The sequence below is a fragment of the Chelon labrosus genome, assembly GCF_963514085.1.
Source record: "Chelon labrosus genome assembly, chromosome: 4".
NCBI lineage: Eukaryota > Metazoa > Chordata > Actinopteri > Mugiliformes > Mugilidae > Chelon > Chelon labrosus.
This window is the reverse complement of record NC_140340.1, coordinates 1,629,075-1,650,708: the sequence shown is the minus strand read 5'-3', so window position 1 is coordinate 1,650,708 and position 21,634 is coordinate 1,629,075. Positions and strand designations below refer to the sequence as shown.

The 21,634-nt window shown below is 45.5% G+C and overlaps 1 protein-coding gene across 1 annotated transcript in view; it reads right to left on the bottom strand.

Annotated features, from left to right (window-relative positions):
• Positions 1-475: 475 nt before the first annotated feature.
• The window catches only part of mmp24 (matrix metallopeptidase 24), a gene marked incomplete at its 5' end in the record, with an annotated part of 47,847 nt that continues 26,688 nt past the window's right edge, over positions 476-21,634 (bottom strand). Inside the window, 7 exons of the mRNA XM_084543674.1 lie at positions 476-2,082; positions 2,921-3,187; positions 3,712-3,850; positions 6,840-7,045; positions 9,222-9,383; positions 19,111-19,315; positions 19,510-19,609. Of these exons, the coding sequence (XP_084399800.1) occupies positions 1,724-2,082; positions 2,921-3,187; positions 3,712-3,850; positions 6,840-7,045; positions 9,222-9,383; positions 19,111-19,315; positions 19,510-19,609 (1,438 nt within the window). The 3' untranslated portion in view covers positions 476-1,723. The remainder of the gene's footprint in view (positions 2,083-2,920; positions 3,188-3,711; positions 3,851-6,839; positions 7,046-9,221; positions 9,384-19,110; positions 19,316-19,509; positions 19,610-21,634) is intronic.

Below are 21,634 nucleotides of genomic sequence, written 5' to 3'. Positions count from 1 at the left end.
GAGTCACAGAACTTGGTCAAGTATCAAGCTTCCAAGCACAAGTAAGAAAAAAAAAAAATACAGAATTTATGATCCACACATCAAGAAGAGCTGCAGAGAAGGGTTAATACAGAAAAAAAAGATTTGCAGGGACTTTAAATAAAACAATTTTTTCTTCCTGAACTGAAACCAAAGTGCTTAAACAGTATGAGAACATAATTTGTAGGAGACAGGGCTATCCTCAAAAAAAGGAGGATTAAAAAGAAAAACTAAACTAAATCTAGATCTACCTGCATTAAAAAGGTTAAAAGCAGGAAGTGCCAATCAGACACAATCATTTGTCCCACTTACTGCTCTTTCTTAGGTGATATGTTTTTCTGCATAATCCCGTGTAATTGTAGTTTTTCTTGTAGAAATTTTTTAATCTCCAGTAGCAATCTAATATACTATCATAATATAAAACAGGTATAAGTCACTGAATTAGAAACTAAATTCTACTGTAATATATGAAATTCAGCTGAAGAGAATGTGACTGAAAAACTAAATAAATACTTTGTTGTTATGGTTTGCACCAATGCTACATGCTAATAAAGAAACGGCGCTCAAGTAAAATGCAAATAGAGGGCTAGATTATTATAATTATTATTTTTTTAATAAACTGATTTACACTGTTCCATGACCCACCGATACTTTCTACAATCACTAAAAACATTATCTCATCAGGTGTGTGCTCACTCGTTTCTAATCTACAGCCATCAAGGATATACTTTAAGCTAACCGATGACACCTCTGGAGCTCCCCTTGGATCTGAGAGCATTTAAAAGACGTAGGAAATGTGAAACCGCTTAAATTCTTACATTAAAAGTGAAGGTCTGATTCCATCGTTTCACTTTGAGCAGCAGCAAACATCTTGACATAGATAAGGCTGTTGAGCTGTTGCGTTTCTATCCCTACACGCCGACGATTGACTATTCTATGTCTGCATAAAACCATCGGTCTGAGTGGCGCAAATCAATACCTCTCCAGTGTTGTTGTTGTGTGACTAGCCAAGCTGTAAGCTAGGAATGGTGCTGAGTGTGATTTGTTGTGTATGGTGAAAAACAAGAGAGAAAAAGGTCCTCTGACAGTTTTATGTCTCCATACAACTGAAAATAAACGAAATTCAGTGATCCACAAGAGATCATTGGTTTTCTTTTTCTTATGGCCCTTTTACCTGTATTTTATCTTCAAGTTTGATGTTTTTAAACCATTTATTTTCTTTTTTTTTATTAAATTCCATCCTAACTCACGTGTACAAGCTGTTGTACAAACAAACTTGGAGGTGGTGTCTGGCTTAGAGGAGCATTTTATTTTATGCCCCAGATCCTTTTTTTTTTTTTTAACTTCTTTTTGTTTTCACTGAGAAGAAGAGTGGTGCGTTAGGTCCCAGAAGAAGAAGAAGAAGAAGAAGAAGAAGTAGTAGTAGTAGTTCATTTTCCCCTCATAGCTTCCCATTTTATTTTCAGCCAGGGAAGATCCAATCAGTTGTTCCGTCTTTCAGATCTCTCTGGTCGGCCATGTTTGACACAAATCTCACAGTCACCAACAGTCGAAGTCTAAATCTACTCCTACAGAGCTTTTGTAGTCTTCTTATAGCTAGCACAGTTACTGTCTTTGCTAACGCTTTTGGCCAGTAGCTAACATCAGCTAGCAGCTTGATCCCCTATCCCCAATTCGTGACCTTTGACCTTTTGCAAAATGCCTGTCATACCCACTCCTGGACTGGGTATTTGTAGTAGTGCTGCGTCATGGTGTTCTGCTGCACCCCTTTGTTTTTAAACTGGAATATCGTGTACACCAGCACCAGGATGCACAGCGACAGAATGCAGGGGATCACCACGGCAATGGCGTTGACCGTCGTAGGGACGTCGTTGATGGCGACCATGATGTCCACGTCGTCCAGAGGCAGCTGCCGGTCTCCGCGGTTGCCGCCGGAGCGCTCCATGTCGGACTGGTCGCAGCCCATCCAGTCGCGCAAGATGGACTTGGGGTATCCGGGTTCCACTGTCAGCTTCTGGTTGTCGAACTTCCAGTACTCCTTCCCCTTGTAGAAGTAGGTATAGTCTGAGTAGGGGAGGGCGGAGGGGAGAGGACATGGGTGATGGAGGGGGATGAAAGGGAAGGTGGATAGGATGTGAAAGAAGAAAAAGGGGAATTCGTAAGAGTGGCCCTAAGGAGGGTTACTCTACTCTGTAACTCTGTGTCTATGAGATTTGATCAGTTGCGGTTGTTTGGCAAGTACGAAGAGTCCTTCATCCTCCGTTTGCTAAGTCCTGTCTTGAAGAGGGACCCCATTTCAAAATTTAGCCATATTTAGTCAGCTGTTGGGAGATGACTCTCGCCTAAGACCCAAAATAAATCAGGACTATCTCCAGAATCATCAGGTCCAAGTTCCTAGTCTCCATGACCCTGGTCTCTATGGACTCTGGTCTCCATGGACCCTGGTGACCTCATTCAGCAACCCCTTGACTAAAACTGGACCAAGAGTTTAGGGAACTACCACAAAGGTTCTAGTTAAAATAGAACCAGGCCCACTCTCCATTTGGACATGTGGAGAACCAAAGAACCCAAAGTGTTCCACATTGGGTTCTTACCTCTTGAAAGGGAATCTGGCTACAAAATCCTACTGATTCCACTACAGGTGGCAATGTACACACAATTCAACCTTTGGACATTTTATTTAGCCTGGACATCATCACATTCTACCACTGTGCACATTATACAATCCAAAAGAAGATTGATATCCATTCATTAAACTGACTAGCTACAGATGTTGTAAATGTGTACTTTTACTAATAAACATCAGTTACTTCTAGTTTCTACTCATTAGGTAACACACATTATAACTGATCTGACAACGAGAACCAGATCAAACCTAAAGAATAATTTGTTGAACACTCACATCCCTCCCGGCTGATGAAGGCTCCCTGAGGAGCGTCCGGTACTCCCTTCCACACAGTGATGGGTTTGGGGTATCCCGGGTCGGCCGTGTGCTTGTCCTCGTTGTAGCGCCAGTATTGGTCGCCCTTGAAGAAGTAGGTCTTCCCGACGGGCTCCCAGCGAAGCGCCGTGTCGATGCCATCTTTGGGGAGGCAGCTCCCGAGCTCCACCAGACTGTGAGGGTAACCCGGCTCGGCTGTGACCTCCTTGAACACCCAGAACTTATCACCTGGAACGAGGAGGAGGAAAAGTGAGTCAATGCTATCACAAGTTTGTTGTCAGGCCCTAGTCAAAGCAAACATCTCTCACATTTTAAAAGTTGATTTTAAGACTTTAATTTTGCATGAACAACTTTAAGGAAGTTTCCTGCTACAAAGGGCGAAAGAAACTTTCACATTCTTAGAACAAACATTTTTTAACCTTAGCACAACTCTTCAGTATATGAGTCACTGTCTGTTTTTGGACACACCATTTCCTAAATGATTGAGAACCTTAACAAAGGACTTGTTATGTTTGTAGAAGATGTTTCCTCAAAGTGTTTAGCTCTAAATGGAACATCTGTGGGTGAAGTCCACCTGAAGGAACCTGTCCTGATTCCGTCTTCAGTCAATGATTCTCTAATTAACCATTAATGTCCAGAAGCATCATCAGTCTCAAGATATGAATTAAACTGCTCAGGGACAGATGTTCAGACTGTGTTGGAAATTCATAGCAATTTTTTTTCCCCCCAAGTCTACATCTTTCATATTTTACCTTTGAAAAAGACGAATTTGCCATCGGACCTCTCGTAGGCGGCGTCGATGCGAGGCGGCAGGCCCTTCCAGAACTGGTCGATCTGCATGGGGTAACCCTCCTGCACCTTGTTGTTCCTCAGACGCCAAAACCACCGATCCTGGAACACAACGAGATTCAGTATCACTGCAGCCAGCTACGCTAAACCTGCAGCAACATTGGAGAAAGCTACTGGAGAGTGTTCCTGAGACGTATCTGAGTCACTGAGAGAGGCCTGCAGCTCTTTTCTACCAGACTGCCCAATCAAAATCATCCTCTGCAGCCTTAAAGCAAGGCCGTACTTTATTATTACACACTACTTATTCACATTTTACGTCAATTATTGACATCTTCTGATTGTATCTGGTCTGTCTTTTGTTCGTTTTTATAAATATATAAAATATCTGGCTCTGGTTCCAGATTAATCTCGTTGTATATAGCGATAATAAAGTCTCATCTTATCATTCATCAGAGCTGTCAGTTAATTTTAAGATAGCAGCTTGTTCGAGTAGAGAAAAGTGACAGGACTTAGAAGATGAACTTGTCATTTAAAGGGTCATATTACTTCTGACAGCCACACTTCACATCCTGCTTGCTTTCCACAGCATTGCTTCATCACTTCCTGATTTTTCCAATCAACGGCCAGAGTATGAGGTCAAAATAACATGAACCTTATAACCTCTACGACACTAGAATTTAGTGCCAGTACACCTGATGTTTTGAGTAGGGATGCACCGAAAATTTTCGGCCGAAAAACCGAAAATGCCCTTTCGGGCCATTTTCGGCCAAAATTTTATCGTCGAAACAGGATGTTGTGATGATGCAAGCAAAAACCGCAGCAATTTTCGAATTTCCGAAAATTTTCGGTGCATCCCTAGTTTTGAGAAATGATAGACCCAAATAGACCGGGATCTTTTGGTGGATGATTTTGCCAGGATGGTAAACCAACAGTCATTATTATAACAATCAGTGCTTTAATATACAACACTGAGAACAGTAAGAGATAGAGAAGATGAGGAAGATGAGGAGGAGGAGGAGGAGGAGGAGGAGGAGGAGAGCATCAATCTGAGTTCATTATCATTGGCTTCACTGAATCTAGGACACAGTCAAAAACAGTTCACACACAAACTCATGTTTCTATCTGTACGAGGACATTCCATCACCCCTAACCCTAACCCTGAAGCTGTTTGAGCTTCGTCTTAGTGAAGATCATCAACCAAAACCTGACAAACTTCAACAGCTTCGTGGACGTTTTGTCCCAGAGTATAAATGTCCTCACAAAGATGGATGAACAAATACACACACTGCATCTCAAAGGATCCAACATGATCCACTTGCTGCTTTTTTATTTTTTTTTCGACTGAAGCCAAATGGAAAAAAAAAAAAACAACAACAGGAAAATCGATGCTTCACATCCTGCAAAAAGGAGCCACGGTAATCCCACACATCCCATAATAAGTGTCTCCTTTCAAACGCCCACCGGCTCTCACAACTCTGTGTCCCACACTAAAAGGGAGAAATGATGCCAGTGTAGCACACAACAACAGGTTGACTGAACAATTTACAAAATTTAACTTACGGAGACGCACGAGCAACGAAGAAGAAACGGAAAAGACGCAGAAGACACCTGGTCTCACCTGTCCATCTACCTGGTCTTAATATAAATGTGTCTCCACATGCGTCCCCAGCCAGCACTTGAGATCTGATCTCAGTTTGTGTCAACCCAGATCAGCCCTGTTGAGTAGGTGGTCTTTAATGTGCCCAGGATTCATTGTGTGTTCACACTACCAAAGGAAGGAGGTCACATGTGTCCCAGACCACCTCCACATGTGGACTGACACCAGATCTCTTAAATGTGTCTAAACTGAACAGCGCTCAGTGAATAAATATTAACATGATCATCATTAAATCCTCATGTCAATCACAGACAGATACAGATTCAGGTTTGAACAGATGAAGGACAGAGAAGAGAACGACGCCCGTTGACGGACATGGAGGCCGGCAGACGGAGAGCTGGTGACCTTTACTAACATTCAGTTTAAAGATCAGAGACGTCAAAATGGATTTTTCTTTTTCTTCACCTCTGCTCGTCACTGTGATCCTCTGTGATCTCTCTTAGAGACGGAGACCGTTCAATTTCTAGCAAGCAGGAACCTCCAAAGCTGAAAACGTAAGCTAACACAAAGAGCTGTAGTTCCTCCAGTGTCCACTAGAGGCTGGCTCTGACTGTTAATAACCATCAACTGGACTAAAGGTCCGAACAGTTTCCTGTTAACAAGCTGCACCTCCGCATGAAGCAGAGCTGGTGACCTTTACTGACATTCAGTTTGAAGATCAGAGACGTCACAATGGATTTTTCTTTTCCTTCAGCTCGTCAGCGTGATGCTTCCTGTCTCTTTCACAGACGACGACACAAGAAACTAAATATATGTTTACTCTGTACAGATTAGAACATCACATCCTCCTGTTTCTGATTTATATTCAGACATACACTTTAAAAACTAAACACTATGGTGTCACTGCTGCTTAACCAGAAACATATGAGCAGCTACGCAAAGAGCTTGCTTTAGCTCCGAGTTTTCAACAATAATCTTTTGGTAGTTTGATGTTTATTGTGTCAGGTGGGGGCCCTGTAAGGTTGTTACATGCTCCGTAAGAAGCAAGAAATTTGTTCCGTCTCCTAGGGCTGCAAGAACAAGAACAAAGTTTGCTCTGGCCAGGTCATTTATACTTAAGCTCAAGAGCCAAACTCCAGGGAAGTCCTCATAGGCCCCTCCCACTGCAGCATACATCACACATGCTAAGCATCGTGGGAGATGGACAACGAGAGACACTTTTCTTATTATTGTCGGATGTTGTCCGTATGACGATCTCTACCCAGGAGAGATTAGCGGTCACACGGAGAATATCAGCATCTGGGAGCTAACAGAGTGGCTGCTAGCATTTCCGATTTTCCACACAAACGAGGCCTGCAAGAACAAAATGTTCTTGCAGGCCGAGGAGCAAGAACAAACTTCTTGCAGAGTATGTAGGCGCTCCTACTGTCGCTAATAACTTAGCACATTGCTTTTCTTTTGTCGGGTTTGTGTTCTCGTCGAGTCTCTCCTTACCTTGAAGACGAACATCTCCCGCCTGAAGAAGGCCACCGTGTTGAAGTTGCCGTCACAGATGTTGGGTTTGCCGTTGCCGGGCAGGGCGGGGCGATCGCCGGAGGGGCGGGCAGGGCGGGAGTTCTTGCGCTCGGAGGTCGAGTGAGTCCGTCGGGACGGTAAGGTGGGTAACGGCCGGGTGGGTTCCAGCATGGCTGTGGGGATACCTGAGGAGAGACACCGATAATAACGTGAGTCGATCCCGTTTGGAGGCTGCATCCTGTTTGTTCATGAAGAGTGAATATTTGGCCCCTGGTTAAAGAGTCTCCTTGGGGCCTGTGCGTAATTGCAGCAGAGCAAACAGGATCAACTCTCAGCAGAAGGAAATAATAAAGACTTTGTTATCCACACAGAGGCAGAAATACTGTTGGCTGCTCTGTCTTAGCTTCTATTTCCCTCCAACACTGACTCTTAAATGTCACTCGTGTTTCATGACCTTTAACGTGGAGATAACTGATTATTAAAGGAAACCAGAACCAGCAGCAGATAAATGCTTGAGATTCTGACCACGTCTGGACGCAAATATTCCTCCGCAGCGTCTTATCTCCGACCTGACGGAGGCGTTTAGTTTCCGTCTCCTCGCAACACAAACAAATGTTCCGCTGCATTACAGCAGCAGTGATGGTTTCAGAAAGCCTGTCAGGAAGTGTGTCGGCTGCTGACGGGCAGTCGCTGAAATCTGAGGCATCCTCTCTGAAACGGAACAAAGCGTCTCCGGCGTAAACAGGAAGGAGAGGATTTCTAATATATTTTCTCTTTCTAAGTAAAGACCGCTCAGCTCGGTGTTGTTCATGGGTTAAATGAGAAACCGCTCTGCTGGTGGCCACTGGACACGGAGCACATCTTTATAATTCAGCTGCACTCTGGGTTTTAAGATAAATTATTCACATCCAACGTGTGCCGCTTCTGCTTTGGCAAGCTTTTGCTTTTAGGTCCCAAGTGTTCAGACCGTCCAGTATCACCAGTCTGATGTGGCTTCAATCAGCTCTTATCAGAATCAGAGTCTGGCTAACTCGTCGTTTGGATTGTACATCTTATAAAGTAGACAGAATTAGACGTTTTCAGTTTCTGTTTGTTACTGATGTACAGACGGCTATCACTGAGGAGGAGACTTAAAAAAAACTGATGATTCTGGTTCTGGAGATATAAGGAGCTTAATTTTATATATGATTTCAAATTGTCAAACAGTCCTCCAACCAATCAGAGCAATGCAACATGTGACATTAATTCTTGACAAATACTTTAATCGTTAACTGTCCTTAAAAATGTATGTCAATATCTTTTACAACGGACGTGATAGTTGACTCGCGGGTCATTTTTCGGCTGAAAACTGCTGCGGTTGTTGCTAGCACGTGTTGTTTCGGCAATAAAAGTCCGAAAATTTTCGGCCGAAAACCGAAAATGCACTTTTGGGCTGTTTTCGGATTTCGGACTTTTATCGCCGAAACAACACATGCTAGCAACAACCGCAGCAATTTCAACCAAAAAATGGCCCGAAAGTGCATTTTCGGCCGAAAATTTCCGGTGCATCCCTATTATAAACTAATTCAGATCACACGTATGACTACTGTTACTATTCTGTCCATTACCACATTAAGCCCCACCCACACTGATCCGATTGGCCCGACAGATCTTAGCTGGAGCAGAATCAGTTCCCAACAGAGAGACTCCAGATAAACTATCATCCAAAAGTAACATTTGCAGGTGGAGGAAGTTGGTTTGGCTTCCAGGCACCAGTTTTGCTGCAACAAGTCCAAAATTAGTCTCTCATTGAAATCAGAACCTATTTCTGAAACTATTCATTTTCTTTTTCTGTATTTTTAAGGCTGAGACACACAAACCAACATCAAAGAAGTAACGGCAACCAAGGCTGACTGTGATGTCTCCTGTTACTGGACCGTAAAAGCTGCACTTGAACTCACCACAAAGACAATGTCCATGTCAGAGTCTCCTTTTAACTTGTCTGGTGTTGCCCTGTCTCTTTTCTTCAAAATAAAATAATATGCAGTACAAGGCAACATCTGCACTGAACACACTCGCCTCACATTTAGTCTGAAACTCTGGTTTGGAGAAATCTGGGCCTTCTTGGAGGAGACACACATTTACTGGTTCTATTAGCAGATACTTTAGATTATTTTAACCAATATATCCCTTAATTTAAGACTTTTATTTCTTGTTTTTTTAAGTTTTTTTCAGAGTACGTCATTAAAGAAGCATCAGAAACCTCCTGATGGCTGAAACTGTACCCATTTATTTTGACTAATTAGGATTTTGATCATCTCAGCATCAGAATAAACTCTGTTCTACCTGCCGATATAAACAAACAAGCCATGTGCTGCTCACCGTAGATCTTCTGAATGCCCTGCAGGTCGTCCAGAGGCAGCTTGAAGTTGTGCGTGTCCATGTACTGGTAGAACGGAGCCATGATGGCGCTGGGATCGTTGGAGTGCTCCAAACCCAACGCGTGACCCAGCTCATGCACCGCCACCAGGAACAAGTCATTACCTGGACAGAGGACGAGAAGAAGGATTAGCGGGAGAAGGGACAGGACGAGAGTAAAAGACGGAGAGAAAACAATGAAACAGCTTCTTAAAAAAACAGAAACCTGGAGAACTGGAGCGACAGAAAAGGAACCGGAGAGAGAACACGGAGCTAGAGTCGACTCATCAGCGGTGGAGTATGAGCCTCACATCAAAAGGGGAACTTGTGAGCGACTGCCGTTAAATCCGAAGAGTCCACTTCTTCAAAGGCTGCTGCTTGACGGGGATTACTGCAGAGTACGACGCCACGTCAGACTTTAAATTTATAATCTGTGAGTGTTTAAATAATGTGATTTAAAATATGGAGACGAGTGGAGTGTAAAAATAACCGAGCGCTCCGTGATTTAATGTGTCACCGTCTGAAAGTTTCGGCTCATGAATACAACTGAGACGGCACAGACTCCAATTAAATCTCTGACGATGATTTTATAGATCTGCATCTGTGTTTTGAATCTACTTGTGATTGATTTTTGCATCTCTGGTTGTTCTGGATCTTGGTGGTTGCTTCACATCCTTTGCTCTGTGCTTGTTCTGCATTTCTTTGTGGTTGAATTGGATAAACTGTTGGCGTTGTCCGTCTATTGGTGGTTATTCAACACCCTTTTGCGACTTTTTCTTCTCTTTATTGTCCTGTTGGATCAATTTGTGGCCGGTTTTTGAATCTCTGGTTGGTTTGCATGTCTTTGCCTATCCGAGTGTTTCTGTACCTACTTAGAGTCTCTTTGAACGGTTTGGCTTACCAACAACAAATGGGGATCATGAGTGAGAGTCGTCCTCTGGAGGCCATGAATATCTTGGGATCTATTTGAGGTTGTTTCGCTTCACTTTGCGGTTGGTCTGCATCTGTTTGTTGTTGTTTTACCAAGTAGTCATGGACGGTATTTGAGATGTGTAACAGTCTTTTCCATTTTGAAGTAGCTTAATTCCTGCATGTGGATTTTCTCCACAATGAGAAACACAACAAAGAACCTTCAGACCAGAGGATCCTCGAATAAGAGCTGATTTTCCAGGTAAAGTGTCCGACGGCCTCCCAGAACCTCGTACTATTCAACAAATCAAATTAAGGATGAGAATAGAAGGCCATGTATTCCCCAGCGTCGTGTCTTCGTGTGCTCTTTGTTGAAGCAGACCTGCAGCTGCTGTCAGATGCTTAATAGCTTCTCACGCGTCTGAACACAGAATCCAAATGAATACATTTCATGGGCTCCGTAATTGGTTTGACTCCGTTTGAACCTAATTACAGAACATAATTATCTTTTTTTTTTCTCTCCTGACTCACAGACTAATGTAAAGATGGAGAAAAGCTGCCGACTGTTTCAACTCCTCCATTAATTCTCTGTGTCTCCGTCTGATTTTAACAGATCTAGATTTTCTCTCTCTTTTGCCATTCGGGGGAAATCATTTTCATTTTTCCTGCGTTCGTACAGACCCTCGAACTCATCGTGAAGCAGTTTTCACAGACAACATTCAGAGAAGTTTCTTCCTTTGTTTCCTCTAAGGTTTGTTTTTCTTGCAGACGAATGAAACGCCGTCGATGCAAGAAGAAAAATATTTACCTCCCCTCCTTCAGCTCTCACCGGCTACGTTCACATGGATCAATACGTCTCCATCCTGATCAATGGCTGCCATCAGAGATGAGCCGTTACCATGGAGATGATCAGAAATGTCAATCACTGTAGGACTTTATGGATGAAGAGGAGCATCACATCATCTACAGGAGGAAAAGAAGAAAAGAGAGGAGATGGAGGAGGAAGAGGAGCACAAGAAGGAGGAGTAGTAGTATGTCCTCCTCCATGTCCTCCTCCTCCATGTCCTCCTCCATGTCCTCCTCCTCCATGTCCTCCTCCATGTCCTCCTCCTCCATGTCCTCCTCCATGTCCTCCTCCTCCATGTCCTCCTCTGGTCCTGAATGTCTAGAGTCTTAGAAGACGACCAAGATGTCTCCACGTCCTCCTCCTCCTCCATGTCCTCGTCCTCCTCCTCCATGTCCTCCTCCTCCATCTCCTCCATGTCCTCCTCCATCTCCTCCATCTCCTCCATGTCCTCCTCCACGTCCTCCTCTGGTCCTGAATGTCTAGAGTCTTAGAAGACGACCAAGATGTCTCCACGTCCTCCTCCTCCTCCATGTCCTCGTCCTCCACGTCCTCCTCCATGTCCTCCTCCTCCACGTCCTCCCTCCTCAATCCATCTCCTCCATGTCCTCCTCCACGTCCTACCTCCTCAATCCATCTCCTCCATGTCCTCCTCCTCCACGTCCTCCTCCACCACGTCCTCTTCCTCCTCCATGTCCTCTTCCTCCATGTCCTCCTCCTCCTCCGCGACCTCCGCCTCTTCCACGTCCTCCTACACGTCCTCCTCCTCCATGTCCTCCTCCATGTCCTCCTCTGGTCCTGAATGTCTAGAGTCTTAGAAGATGACTAAAATGTCTCCACGTCCTCCTCCTCCTCCTCCTCCATGTCCTCGTCCTCCTCCTCCATGTCTTCCTCCTCAATCCATCTCCTCCATGTCCTCCTCCATGTCCTCTTCCTCCATGTCATCCTCCATGTCCTCCACGTCCTCCACCCATCTCCTCCATGTCCTCTTCCTCCATGTCCTCCACGTCCTCTTCCTCCATGTCCTCCACGTCCTCCTCCATGTCCTCCTCCTCCTCCACGTCCTCCTCCATCTCCTCCATGTCCTCCTCCTCCATGTCCTCCTCCAGTCCTGAATGTGTAGAGTCTTAGAAGACGACCAAGATGTCTCCACGTCTCCATCGTCTCTGTCCACATTGACTCCATCTTGGTTCATCTTGTGTTTCTACCTCCATGTTTCTGTTTCTCCTGGAAACTCCTCACCTGATGATGATGATGATTAGTGAAGGTTACCATGGTTATCACCACCACAACCTCTACTCTAAATCTTTAGAGGTAAACTAGTGTCATACATGAGTCTGTGAAGGTTCTCAGTCATCCAGGTACGTCCTCAAACCAAAGATGAGTCATGTGAACTTGTTGTGTCTGCAGAAGACGTTTCCTCCAAGTGTTCAGCTCTAAATGTTTTTATCAGGAACATCTGGGGGTGGAGTCCACCTGAAGGTCACATGACTAGAGTCTGGTAATGACCTGGAGGAACCTGGACCTGAAGGAACCTGTTCTGATCCTGGTTCAGTGGTTCTCCAGCGATTGATTAACCTTTTTTAATTAAGACTGTGTTGATGTAGCCCTGTGATAGACTGGAGACCTGTCCAGGGTGGACCCCACCTCTAGACCAATGACAGCTGGGATAGACTCCAGCCCCCATGACCCTTCACAGGATAAGAGGTTAGAGAAGATGAATGAATGAATGAATGTGTTGATGTAAACTGATCTCAGGTTACAGATGAATCTTGCCGCGAGCTTCCGTACGAGTTCCTGGCCTGATCACCTGACTGACTCATCATCTGTCTGGAAGCTTCCATCATCAGAGAAGAGTCAGAGTGATGACGAGGATCCATCCAATAATTACAGGAACATCTGCATCAAAGTGTTGGAAGTCAGTAAGTTTGTCTCTGTATCGGTTTAATGCTCATACATTCATTCTGCTTTCTCTCAGCATTGATTCGTTTCTTCTGTCCATGCTGCAGTTTCTTTCCTCTTTTATCTCCTGCTCTCGCCACAGACCTCCTCCTCCTCCTCCTCCTCTTCCTCCGTCCACGTCGTAGGACAGATAAAGATGATTTCTCGTACAACGGCTTGAGGGTATTCCCAGTGGGTGCGCTCAACGTCTCGGCTCGCCCCCCTCGTGGTCGGCCCGTCGTAACGATAACGCCGTCTTCTATCGTGTCGTCTGCCCGCCTGCGATAAAGAAGCCGTTTGATATCGCCGCGATGAAACGTGTCTCTCAAGTAGTCCCAGCTGGACGTGTCCTCAGAGTCTGCCCGGTTGAAGTCGGCTTCTGAAATTAACTTTACAGCTCACCGGCCCGCGACCAAAATAAATCAACAACCGGAGTCAATTTAAAACCATTGAGATGTGATTCACCGTGTCCTCTGTGAATTTATTTTACGCTCGTTAAATCACTTATATAAAGGATCAAGTCTGTAAATCACAGAAATGAAAGGAAGAATGTGTCGGTCCCTGCAGGCGGAAAATAGGGACTTGATGAAAAGAATAAAACTTAAAGTGAGAAAGACAATCTTTACAAATTAATCTTTGGCTAATATTTCATCTCGTGTGCCTTTAAAGGAGACACAGAGACAGATTTAATCTAAACTCAATTATGAGAACTTGAGCTCACGTAGTTGAAATGAGTTAACACCTGGTCTCACCTGTCAATGTCTAAGCCCCTGATCCAGATTTTGGAACAAGATGGAAAGACTCTCACATGTTAAGATCTGATTTATTTAAGGAGGAAGGAAGGAAAGAAGGAAAGAAGGAAGGAAAGAAGGAAAGAAGGAAAGAAGGAAAGAGAGGAGAGAGATAAGGAAGGAAGGAAGGAAGGAAGGAAGGAGAGAAGGAAGGAGAGAAGGAAGGAAGGAAGGAAAGAAGGAAGTAAGGAAGGAAAGAGAGAGAGAAGTAAGGAAGGAAAGAGGGAAGTAAGGAAGGAAAGAGGAAAGGAAGGAAGGAAAGAAGGAAGGAATGAGAGAAGGAAGGAAGGAAGGAATGAGAGAAGGAAGGAAGGACGGAAGGAGAGAAGGAAGGAAGGAAGGAAAGAGAGAGAGAAGTAAGGAAGGAAAGAGGGAAGTAAGGAAGGAAAGAGGAAAGGAAGGAAGGAAAGAAGGAAGGAATGAGAGAAGGAAGGAAGGAAGGAATGAGAGAAGGAAGGAAGGACGGAAAGAGTGAAGGAAGGAAGGAAGGAAGGAAAGAGGGAAAAGTCAAAGTCAAAGTCAGCTTTATTGTCGATTCTTCACATGTTCCAGACATACAAAGCAATCGAAATTACGTTCCCCTCCATCCCACGGTGAAGACAAGACATGTAGTTAAAAAAGTAACCTAGAGTTAAACATAACTAAAAAAAAAGATAGCTAAAAAAGATAAATACAATAAATAGACATTTTAACAAGTTTGTGCAGTAAATGGCATTGTAGTGCAAAGACAGTTCTGTCGTAGCAGCATGGGTGTGCAAAACAGTCATTCAGTCATTTGGGGGCGGGGGGGGGGGGGGGGGGGGGTCATCTTCTTGACAGCCTGGTGACTGAGGGGAGAGAGTTCAGCATCCTAACAGCCTGGTGGATGAAGCTGTTGCTGAGCCTGGTGGTACGGGAGTGGAGGCTCCTGTACCTCTTCCCAGATGGCAGGAGGCTGAACAGATTGTGAGCTGGATGACTTGCATCGCTCACAATTATGGTTGCCTTGCGGATGAGGCGGGAGGTGTATATGTCTTTCAGGGAGGGAGGTGGGGCACCAATGATCTTTCCAGCTGTGTTTATTATGCGCTGCAGAGCTTTTTTGCTGTATTCAGTGCAGCTCCCGCCCACACAGTGATGCAGCTGGAAAGGATGCTCTCAATGGTGCCTCTGTAAAAGGTGTTCATGATGGGTGGTGGGGCACCTACCCGCCTGAGTCTGCGGAGAAAGTAGAGACGCCGCTGAGCCTTCTTCACCAGAGATGCAGTGTTGGTGGTCCAGGAGAGGTCTTCACTGATGTGCACCCCCAGGAATTTGGTGCTGCTCACTCTCTCCACAACGGCACCGTCGATGGACAGAGGCAGGTGTTTGGTGTGACCTCTCCGGAAGTCAACAATGATCTCTTTGGTCTTGCTGACGTTCAGCAGTAGGTTGTTGTTCCTGCACCACCTGCTCAGAAGGTCAACCTCCTTCCTGTAGTGAGTCTCATCTCCCTTGGTGATGAGACCCACCAGAGTGGTGTCGTCCGCAAACTTAATGATGTGATTGATGCTGTGAGTTGTTGCGCAGTCGTGTGTCAGCAGCGTGAAGAGCAGTGGACTGAGCACGCAGCCTTGAGGGGCCCCTGTGCTCAGTGTGATGCTACTTGAGGTGTTGTTGCCAACACGCACCACTTGAGGTCTCTGACTGAGGAAGTCCAATAGCCAGTTGCAGAGTGAGGTGCTTAGTCCTAGTTTGTCAAGTTTGCAGATGAGTTGTTGCGGTATTATTGTGTTGAATGCTGAACTGAAGTCTATGAACAGCATTCTCACATATGTGTCTTTTTTGTCCAGATGAGTAAGGGCTGGATGAAGGGCAGAGCAGATTGCATCCTCTGTAGATCGTTTGGCTCGGTATGCAAACTGGTAGGGGTCCAGGGTGGGGGGGAGGGTGGATTTGATGTGTGACATGACAAGCCGTTCGAAGCACTTCATGATGATGGGTGTCAGTGCCACAGGGCGGTAGTCATTGAAGCAGGATGGTGCAGGTTTCTTTGGCACAGGTATGATGGTGGCGGCTTTGAAGCATGATGGAACTGTGGCTTGCTTCAGGGAAGTGTTGAAGATGTCTGTGAAGACCTCCTTCAGCTCCTCTGCGCAGTCCTTCAGTACACGTCCGGGAATGTTGTCTGGACCTGTTGCTTTGCAGGGGTTGATGGTGTCAAGTGCCCTCTTCACGCTGGCAGTGGAGAGGCACAGGGGCTGATCATGGGGGGGGAGGGGGGTCTTCTCCGGCCTTGTGTTGTTTTGTTCTTCAAAGCGTGCGAAGAAACTGTTTAGGTTGTTGAGCAGAGAGGGGTTGCTCTCGCAGCTCTGTGGCGCGGGCTTGTAGTCTGTAATGGCCTGAATGCCCTGCCAGAGGCTCCGTGCGTCTCTGCTGTCTCTGAAGTGGGTGGTTATCTTGTCTGTGTAATCCTGTTTTGCTTTTCTGATGCCACGGGACAGGTTGGCTCTCGCTGTTTTCAGTCCAGATTCATCCCCGGCTCTGAAGGCTATGTTCCTAGCTCTCAGCAGCTCGAGGACATCGCCTGTCAGCCATGGCTTCTGGTTAGCCCGAGTGATGATGTCTTTTGTTTGGGTCACATCATCAATACACTTGGTGATGTAGGAGGTTACAGTGTCTGTGTATTCCTCAATGTCTATCATGTTGTTATAGGTGGCTGCTTCTTTAAACATCCCCCAATCTGTTTTTTCAAAGCAGTCTTGAAGAGCAGAAGATGCTCCCTCTGGCCACACCCTTACCTGTTTCCTAACAGGTTTGATGGCTTTCACTCTCTGTCTGTATGCTGGCATTAGCATAACAGTGATGTGGTCCGAGAGTCCGAGGTGGGGGAGGGGGACTGCCTTGTAAGCTCCTTTGTGTGTGGTGTACACTAAGTCCAAGATGTTATTCCCCCTTGTTGGAAAATCAACATGCTGACGTATGTGATCCATTTTGTTGTCCAGTGATCGTACGTTTGCCAGGAGAATAGATGGTATGGCTAGGCGAGTTGGGCTGGCCGCTAGCCTGGTTCGGATGCCTCCGCGCTTGCCCCTCTTCCGCTTCCTCGCACACCGTTTCCGACGCCTCCTTTCCGGGGTAGGAGTCACAGGCGAGTCCGGTGTTATGGTAGGCCGCAGTAGTCCCAACTCTCTTAGCGTCTCTGTTGCAAAGTCCAGAACGTTGCAAATCTTGTTTCTGCTGACGTCTAGCAGATCCTGTCGACTGTACTTTTGTTTCAGACGAGACAGACACGTAAAACATTCGGACAAACACTTTTTAAACGAACATAACACCGCACGGTTGGGACAGAGAGAAGCCGCTGCATCTGCACGCGCCGCCATCTTGGTTAATGGAAGTAAGGAAGGAAAGAGGAAAGGAAGGAAGGAAAGAAAGAAGGAAGGAAGGAAGGAAGGAAGGAAGGAGAGAGAGAAGGAAGGAAGGAGAGAGACAAGGAAGGAAGGCAGGAAGGAAGGAAGGAAGGAGAGAAGTAAGGAAGGAAAGAGGAAATGAAGGAAGGAAAGAGGAAAGGAAGGAAGGAAGGAAGGAAGGAAGGATAGAGAGAAGGAAGGAAGGAAAGGGGGACAAGGATTGAATGAAGAAAGGAATGAATATATGACGTCACATCATCATCTGGTCTCACCTGTCCATCCACCTGGTCTTAATCTAAATGTGTCTCCACATGCGTCCCCAGCCAGCACTTGAGATCTGATCTCAGTTTGTGTGTCTGTAAATCAGCAGCGCCATCATGTGGTCAGTAGAATATTGTAGCAGCTGCTGTCTCTAATGGATCTCTACCTACCACTGGATCAGAACCATCAACAGCTGCTGGTTGACTTGGAGACATGATCCAGATGTTGGAGACAAGATGGAAAGACTCTCACATGTTAACATCTGATTTATTTTAGAGACAAAGACTCAGATTAGACCTGAACCCTGGGTATAATCAGCGGCTCAGCAGCAGAAACAGTTAATGTCCTTATCTGCTCCGTCACTCAGGACAGGAGACAAATCACTTGCTAGTTTCAGTTCAGCGTCTTTGATAAGGGCACCGCCGCCCTCAGTTTTGTCCTCCAGGCGTCAGCAGGTTAATAACCAACCGTTCCTCGACCGGGACGCAAACATCAGGTTTTAAGCCGAAAGTGAAAACGAGGCCCAGTTGTCCTTGCGACGTCCTTCGGAAACCGATACCACAAATGAGTTTTTACAGCTCATCCGAGGACTCGTCCGTCTTTCTATCTCATCTCTAATCTTTCAATTACTCTGTGTTTGTGTGTGTGTGTGTTAACAATGCAGACCAACCAGCTGTTCAATACTTTAGAATCGTGACTCTCAGTCTGAAGCTCAACTCCAACAACCTTTTAAACTATTAGTTCATCTGTTACTTAGTTTAAAGAAGAGTGGCCAAAGTGACTCGTGGTATTAAAGTGTAAATTATGCGTTAAACGTCGTTGTGAGAAGTTTGGGAGATCAATAAGTAATCAGAGCAGCAGTAACGCTGTGGAAAGCAAGCAGAGTCTAAAGTGCAGTTCATTTAATTGTACCCTGCAGGGGGCAGTAATCCGCTGTGTAGCCTCTAAACTTATAGAAATCCTTAAAGAAGTTATCTGTATCTATGTGGATGTGAACTGAGTTAAGACCTGAGATGTTAAGAGTAAAACAAACCTGAAAAGATTTAAAGAAGATTTAAAAAAAAAAAGTGCGATCAATTTGCGTTAACTGCGGAAATCACAGGACTAATCGCGATTAAATATTTGAATCTATGGTTTCTATTTGTGCTGTTGTAGTTTCTGTACGTTGTTGTGTATTTGCGGAGTGTTGTCAGCCTCGGGAAGAAATCAGGAAGTGATCGAAACAGCGGAAACGCCGTGGAAAGCAAGATGATCCCGAAGTGCAGTCATTTCTGCGATCTGCGTAAATTGCGCGATTAATCGCAAAGGAACGAAGGGAAGAGAGAAGGAAGTAAGGAAAGAAGAACAAGGAAAGGAGAGACAGTAGGAAGGAAGGAAGGAAGGAAGTAGGAAGGAAGCCGTGATGTGGCTTCTCCGTCAAAGCTAATTCTCTTTTGTGCTAATCTCTCCAACCAGATTCCTCTCTCCTCCATCAGTCCTTCTCTCTATCAACACCTTATTTATTCAAGCAGAGGGAATCTGGCAGAAGTCATTTGTCAAACTGAGATAGAAGAAGAAGAAAAACACCAAGTCCTCCATTTTTCATCAGCGTCTCAACAGCGTGACGCTCAAAGACAAAGGAAAGATGACAGAGGACATCTGGAGTATCTTCGTCTACGTTGATTCACTCAATAAAAAAGGAAGGAAGGAGTTTCAGCATTTTTCTAAACAGTGGGTGGTTGCCGTGGTTACAGCCTCACCGTCGTGGTTGGCGTTGCCGAGCGTCCAGGGCTCGTCCGAGTCAAAGTGGGTGTCCCCTCCGATGCCGGCGCCGGGGAAGTAGGCGTGGGCGAGGAAACCCCCCTCGCCGTCGAACGGAGAGCTGTCGCCGTGGAAACCGGAGGCGAAGAAGATCATGATGTCCGCCTCCTTGCCCTCGTTCTTGATCTCCGAGTACGGGACCTCCTGAAGGGAGAGAACACACGAAAACATCCTCAGCATCACTTTACTGAAGAAGACAACTGCCTGACGAAGAACACACACATCTGTGAGGTCTGATTGAGTTCTATCTGATTATTTGGTCTCCTCCAAGCCTCACGTACTGAGAACCTGAGAACCTGAGAACCTTCAGACGTCAATAATCTCTAAGGTTTTGTTACCTGGAAGGACAGAGGAGTGACTGTCTGCCAGACGTTGAAGGCTTGTCTGATCGCTCTCTGGGTGTCCTTCTCTCCCACTTTAGGGGTGAAGTTAGAAATGCTGTGGACAACGAAGAGGAAACACAAGTTACAACCACAAACACATGAACCATCACACCCAGAGGTCAGGAGAGTCAGCAGGCTGGAACGTCTTCCTTCAACATGAAACCACAACAGCCAAACATACAACGTTAAAAAGTCTAAAAGAACAATTCAGGACTTCAGCAGGAAGCTGTGGAGTCTGTCAGAGGGATCACTCTGATTGGCTGACCAGAGCACGAGAACAGAACCAGGAAGTGACGAAAGTCAAGAGAACAATGACGATTCTAACATTTCATCTCATGTCTTCCTAGCATCTCTGATTCTGATTCTGATTAGTAGCCACCTGGTTAATAATAGCTCCTCCTAGCCTCACAGCTAATCATAGCTATTCCTAGCTTCCCGGCTAATAGTAGCACTTCCTAGCTTCCCGGCTAATAGTAGCACTTCCTAGCTTCCCGGTTAATAGTAGCACTTCCTAGCTTCCCAGCTAATAGTTGAACTTCCTAGCTTCCCGGCTAATAGTTGAACTTCCTAGCTTCCCGGCTAATAGTAGCACTTCCTAGCTTCCCAGTTAATAGTAGCACTTCCTAGCTTTCTGGCTAACAGTAGAACTCCCTAGGTTCCCGGCTAATAGTAGCCCTTCCTGGCTTCGCGGCTAACAGTAGCCCTTTCTAGCTTCCCAGCTAATAGTAGCACTTCCTGGCTTCCCAGTTAATAGTAGCTCTTCCTAGCTTCCCGGCTAATAGTAGCTCCTCCTAGCTTTCAGGCTAATAGAAGCTCCTCCTAGCTTTTCGGCTAAAAGTAGCCTCCCAGCTAATAGTAGCTCTTCCTAGCCTCCCAGCTAATAGTAGCTTTTCCTAGCCTCACAGCTAACAGAAGCTTCTCCTAGCCACCTGGCTAATAGTAGCCGTTTCTAGCCTCCCGGCCAATAGCATCTCATTCTAGCCGCCTGGCTTGTAGTAGCTGACTATAATTTGTTCAGAAGTCAGTGTTGTGCTACTACAACGGTGCAGCAGAGGCCTTTGAAGGTTAATGTGATGAGTTTTTAGTAGAATTACTGGATCAATACTTTGGGTTAGCAGCAGCAGCAGCAGCAGCAGCAGCAGCAGCAGCGGGACGGGTAACGTGCAGGGAGATGCATGTTCAGCTTTAAGAGGCGGCTGAAGCAGAAAGGTCATTACAGAGTAATTGCAGGAGAGGAGACGTGCCGTCCACTTCTATTCAGCTGTGAGAGAGGAAGGTTTTATCTCGTCACTGTCACCGTGCGCTCTGGAAACACTTTCATGTAGCATCTTTAAAAAAAGAAAAACCTTTTAAACTCTCTTTGGTGTCACTTTCTGACCAGAGGAGACGACAGAGACGACACGAGGAGGGAGGCAGCGTTGGAGGACAGGTGGAAGTAATTGGCGGAGGTAGAGATGGAGGATGGGGGGGGGGGGGGGTAAACAAAACCAGGACTCGAGAACGAGACGGAGGAAATTAGCGGCGGGATGAGACGGCAAAGCGAGTTCATTTCACACAATCTGTCTCTCAACAGGCGGCTAACGCTTTGTTCCCAACCAGAAAAAATACATTATGGAAATAAAGACCAGCACATTTACACAAGCCAGCAGCTTCCTGAAGAGAATAAATAAATCTGACAAAGAAACAGAAATGTTTACAGCTGGACTGGATCGTGGATTCAAGGACATTGAGACAGAAAATAAAACCTGGTTTGAAGGAAGATGAATCTGAATGAAGATGAAATGAAGCTTATTTCTGTGCTACCAGTCGTCACTGTTGCGTTCTCAGTGTTTGGGGATAATTTAGTACGATGTTAACACTTTACTCATAACACAACTGAATACAGAAATAAGGCGCAAGTATTAGATATGTTTCCTCAACTCTAGGACAGGAACAGGAAGTGACGAAAGTCAAGAGAACAATGACGATTCTTCTAATTTTTCATCTCATGTCAACATTAAAATCCACAAATATTTCCTCAACAACAGACCGACTGATCAGCTGATTCAGGAGAGACCAGCTCTGTATCGAGCTTCCTAGC